This window comes from Thermobia domestica, chromosome 11 (assembly GCF_964235325.1).
Source record: "Thermobia domestica chromosome 11, izTheDome1.hap1.1, whole genome shotgun sequence".
NCBI classification, from domain to species: Eukaryota; Metazoa; Arthropoda; class Insecta; order Zygentoma; family Lepismatidae; genus Thermobia; species Thermobia domestica.
The window spans coordinates 99554886-99560249 of NC_137464.1; the positions used below are offsets into that span (position 1 = coordinate 99554886).

The 5364-nt window shown below is 36.1% G+C and overlaps 1 protein-coding gene across 3 annotated transcripts in view; it reads left to right on the plus strand.

Annotated features, from left to right (window-relative positions):
* LOC145664313 (uncharacterized) overlaps window positions 1-5156 on the plus strand; it is a 31824-nt gene extending 26668 nt beyond the window's left edge. For all 3 annotated transcript variants that reach the window (XM_081730867.1, XM_081730869.1, XM_081730868.1), the window contains exons 6-7: window positions 2442-2559; window positions 4912-5156. In XM_081730867.1, the coding sequence (XP_081586993.1) occupies window positions 2442-2559; window positions 4912-5042 (249 nt within the window). In that variant the 3' untranslated portion in view covers window positions 5043-5156. The remainder of the gene's footprint in view (window positions 1-2441; window positions 2560-4911) is intronic.
* Window positions 5157-5364: the final 208 nt, after the last annotated feature.

Sequence of the window (5364 nt, forward strand, 5' to 3'; positions counted from 1 at the left end):
GGTTTCCATAGCTGTTGTCGCTGTGCAAGCCAAGCATGACTTACTCCTTCTTCCCCCCCCCCCCCCTTACTCGGATGACAACAGAAACCGTGCCGGGTGCAGATATTTCCGGCAACGCGCGTCCTTCAGAGTTCAGGGTCAAGGTTAAAAATAAATTTCTGTTTTCACTGAAGCTCACTGTGTTAGACGCGTTTTTCAGTAGCTGTAAGGTAGGAACACGCCGCAAGTTGATTTTTTAAAAACTCGTGTTTGTGCATCGCTTGATTGAAAGATGGCAAACAAAAGGAAACCCATATCTTTTCAAGCGAAGTGAAAATTATAGACGAAGTTGAAGAGGGAAAAATTGAAGAAAAAGGAGATTGTTAAAAAATATGAAATCCGCCCAACACGCTCTCAACGATTTAAAAAAAAAATGAAAATAAGGAAGAAGTTAAATGAAGGGAGAATAGGGAGTAAATGCGTAGTGCTGTGTAGTGATGTTGAAGATACCCTTTTTAAGTGGTTTTGTGATGTAAGGGCGAAAAATATTTCAGTCAGTGGCCCGATGCTCAAAGAAGAAGCAATGACGTTTGCTACCCTTCTGGGTCACGATTATTTTGAGCCTGGAAATGGTTGGCTACAGCGGTTCAAAGATAGACACATCTGAAGAGTGAAGAGTGAGGACTGAAGAGTGTTTGTGGTAAGAGTGCTTCAGTGAGTGATGCCACTGTAGAGGACTGGAAGAAAAGACACCAGGATACTTTATCAAAGTTCCCCGCGTGTGACATTTATAATATGAACGAAACGGGGCTTTTTTTTTTACCAGCTTTTGCCGAAAAAGACTTTCTCTGTTAGAGGAGATGCGTGTGAAGGCGGAAAAAAACAGTAAAGTCCGCATTACCGCGTTGCTGTGCTTCAACAGTGACGGGTCAGACTTGCAAAAGTTACTTGCGGTAAGAAAGTGTAAAAATCCGCGTTGTTTTAAGACAGTTAATTATTTTCCTGGTAAGTATTATGCCAACCAGAAAGCGTGGGTGACGAAGGAAATCTTTCGCGTGTGACTTCTGAACTTCCATAGGAAGATGGAAAACGCGGGAAGAAACTTACTGCTGCTTTTGGACAATTGCACCGCACACAATACGATTGTAACTCTACAAGCTATAACCCTTCTTTTCCTTCCTTCTTGTACTTCAAAGATGCAGCCTTTGGACCAAGGCATCATAAATGCCGTGAAATACCATTACCGCAAGAGAGTGCTTGAAACGATGTTAATTAACATCCACCTTGAGAGGGAAACTAGCATCTCTCTGTATGTGGCAATTCAAACCCTCGCAGCGGCATGGCATACGTTGAAACCACATGTCGTCGCAAATTGTTGGCGCCACGCAAATCATCTTCGTGATGAACCTGATGTCATTGCTACAAATGCGACGAAAGAGGCTGTTGATCCTGAAACTTATAGTGAATTTCAGGAAGCAGTGACACAGGGCACTACATTTGTCGAATACGTCGCTGCAGATGATGCGCTTGTAACTGAGGATCCCGATGTTGATAATTCAATTGTGGAAAGCGTGAGGGAGACTACGAAGGAAGATGCAGATTTCGATGATGAGGGAGAAGTGGAAAATGTGAAACAACCCGTGAGTTCCAAAGAAGTGATCCAAAGTTTGGAAAACTTGCAACCTTATCTTTTCTAACACAGCAACACGGTGCAAACATTGCATTTCGGACATTTGAGGAAGTGGAAGCAGCGTGCTACGAACAGGGCAGCAGACATGGTTCAGAAGAAAATTACAACTTCTTCAAGCGTACTTGAACAGGTAGAAAAAACTGCAATATGTACGATAGACTAGATAACAACCCAGTTAATAAAATTATCATCAGATGTAATGCTATACCGCTGTATACCCTTTTTTAAACGTATCTACTTGTTATCTAATCCTTTGTTTTTCCATAATTCGGAAAAATACGTGAGCTTGTTTATAACGAAGTTCGGATATAAAGAACTCATTATGTTGATCCCTTGAAATTCGTGATAAGTGGGCTGCACTGTAAATAGAAACAAAACATTTCTATCTGTTGACTCTTTGGGCATAGCTATTGTCTGAAATATAAAAGTCAGGCATAGGTGTAGTCTAATTCAACGGTCTACTAAATTTCGAAAGTATAACATAATAAGGTTTTTACAGATATCATAACTTATACATAACTTATAATACATAACTTATTGTTTTCTATCCTGCCCCACTATTCCTTGTATCCCACCATTTATTTGTGTTGATAATGCTTAATTAAAATTAGAAAGTAATTCGACAAGCAACGAAGATTTATAAGATTTGAATAAAAACCTATAAAGAAGATAAATTTACAAGGTAATGAAACCAAGATTAACAATGTGTTCTTACAGTAAATTTTTTCTCTTTTTTAGTCAATGTTTTTAACTTTGGTAATATTTGTTACAGGAAAATCAAGAGAGAGAGGAAAAACGCCGTAAAGCGAAAGAAGAAAAAGAAAAGGAAGAAAGAGAACGAAGAATCGAGATGTTAAAGCAAGGAAAGAAACCTTATTATCCAAAGAAATGTAAGTTGAACAAGAAACAGATGTTCTAAAAATGTGACATCTATGGTTGCTAGTGTGATCATCATAAACGCTTCCAAATAACAAAACTGCGATAGTGTACATAGCGAAAACTAAATTTGCTAACAATCTCAAACGTAAAGACGACAGGTTTTCGATACTCATAAACAGTGATTAATACTTACAAGAAAATATTCTGCGTTATTATAAATGTGCTGTAGCGTGCGAAAGTATTAGATAAAATTCATCTGAAATTAAAAAAAAAAAAAGTTTATTATGTGAAATTTTTGCCGTTTCCTGACAGTTGATTTTATACTTACGAAATATGTCTTATCTTGATCGTATCCTTACATTTCTGTCATCTTAGTCTTTTTCTCTGGCAATATAACATCGCTTCAGTTGCATACTATGGATTTGTTGAACAGTCATCAACAGACACACTTTCGTAAAATTCAGAGCAATTGATCAATTAGATTGTACTTTTCTTGTATTTAGATCGTAGTTCTTCGCAATTTAGCGAAAGCTGTTCACTAGTTGCTCAATCCCTTCCGGAGTTTTGAAAAAAATAACAAGAATCAAACAGGACATAACTTCTGATATAATTGTCTTATTAACACTTTATATTGTGGAAACATTCGTTTTTAATTTTGACTTGGCAACATTGAAGTATAGAAACTCCGTGCCAACAGCTATAACAAAGAATTATTTTGTAATATATCGTTTTTATTGGATTAAATAATTTCTCATTCACATCCACAAATACACAATTGTGCTCAGCATTTGAGATTGAGAGCCCTTGCAGCCTGAAGATCTGTTAGCTTCTCCTGTGTCTGTACCGTTTTTGGGCAACGTGAAAAACGTCTCTTTGGAAGTTTCTGTGCAAATATTTCACGTGCTTCTCCATAACTTTGCTCTGTATATGCTTAAGAGGCCTTATCACTGCGAAGTTAAAATACCGCTAATTTTACAGTAATTATGTGATATCTTCAACTAGATAAGAGATAATCAAAAAATGGAACAAGAGCTCCGTAGACAATATTATTTTACATGAAATAACGTTATCACGACTCACTTATCTCCTTTTGTTTTCCAGTCATTTAGAAAATTGGGATTTATTTTCGCGTTTCTAAATGGCTGCCAACGAAAAGTTACTAGGTGACTCATGATAACGGTACCTCATGCAAAATAATATTCTCTAAAGCGATCTTGTTCCACATTTTGATTATATTTTATCTATTTGAAGATATATATAATTACTGTAAAATTAACAGTATTTTAATTTCGCAGTGATACGGCCCCTTAAGAATGAATATTCGTTGCCTCAGTGCGAAGAAGGTTTTAGCAGGTAAAGGTACTACCCATTAGTGTTGTCCTAAGTTGCATAACTTACTAAAATTACTATGTTCAATTTGTTGAGTTGATTTTAGTTTAGCGTCCCTTTCAGCAGTGGGCCTATACGAGACGTGGACCTACTGATTAACGTGGAATCCAAACCACATGAGCTCCCGCCGGGAATCGAACCCGGGTCCCCCACGCCAGAGGCGACGCTAACCGCTTAGCCACAAGGGAGTTCTATGTATAATGTGTATCAAACAACACACCATTTTCTTTATTTCGCTGTAACCTTCATACAATATAACAGTTCACTCTGCATGTTTAAGGTACCATTTTCTTCCTACTAAAGCATGTTGGTTGGAAAAATTGCAGCCCAACTACGGATTATAGACTATGCAACTTGCGCCGGATTGTGGTTGTCGCAATATGGCGTTCCAGATGCTAATTGAGTTCATGTCACTTTTGCCGAATTTGCTCTGCGGTCCTTGGTAATAATCCGTTTCAATGCGAACGATCAAGATTCTAGTCCCCTCAAATTTACTAATCAAACAGAGTTATTTGTGTTCATTTAATATAGGTCCATGCTTATTGGTATAAACGTGCATAAAGATAAACAGTTAATTACACTTTGCATACTTATAAGTGCCATAATAACTAATATGGTAAAACAATCCTAAAAATATATAATAATTTATTGATCACTATTAAAAATAATTTGCCTGTCGCTATTCAATATTACGTACAAAAATTTGTATGTAGAAACTTCCAGTAGAAATATTCGTATGTTAGAATCACTGATAGTGAATAACACGAACTCAAAGGAAATCTTAATTCCATGTTAATATTTGCTATAAAATCTAGTTTCGATAAATAATATGAAATTGTTTTGAAAATGTAAACTCAGTGTAAGGTGTGTAGTAAAGAGTGTAAATTTGTTGCAGCTTTTTCGTTTGTTTGAAACTTATAAATACGACTATTTATTATTTCTTGAGTAAAATATTTTTTTTTTTTTCATTTCAGCGGAGAAGCGAGTGTTGGAGTTGGTTGACAAATACGAGGAACTGAAGAAATCAGGCAGTGTTAAGAAACACTTAGAAAAATACAGGAAGAAGAATTCTATGAAACAGAGGAAAAAATTTGGCAGAGTCTGATATTGAGTGAATTGTTAGCATCATGAACTATACAACAGAGATTTATATTTAAATCTGTGAACAATAGTGATTATATTTTTACATCTGAAGTAGTAAAGTGAAACTAGAAATTTATCTATCGTTTTAACGATACCATGCATAAGAGTTCGGTGTCTTTTAATTTCTAACACTCCAGTTATACGTACGTATCCAATCTATTTGACTTATTTTGGTAATATATTTAATTTTAAAAAAATATTAACATAAACAAAATTCTCATAACAGTTGTAGGCCTGCCAAGTGATACTTTGTTTGTAACATAAGTGCATAAGTGTCGAGGTTC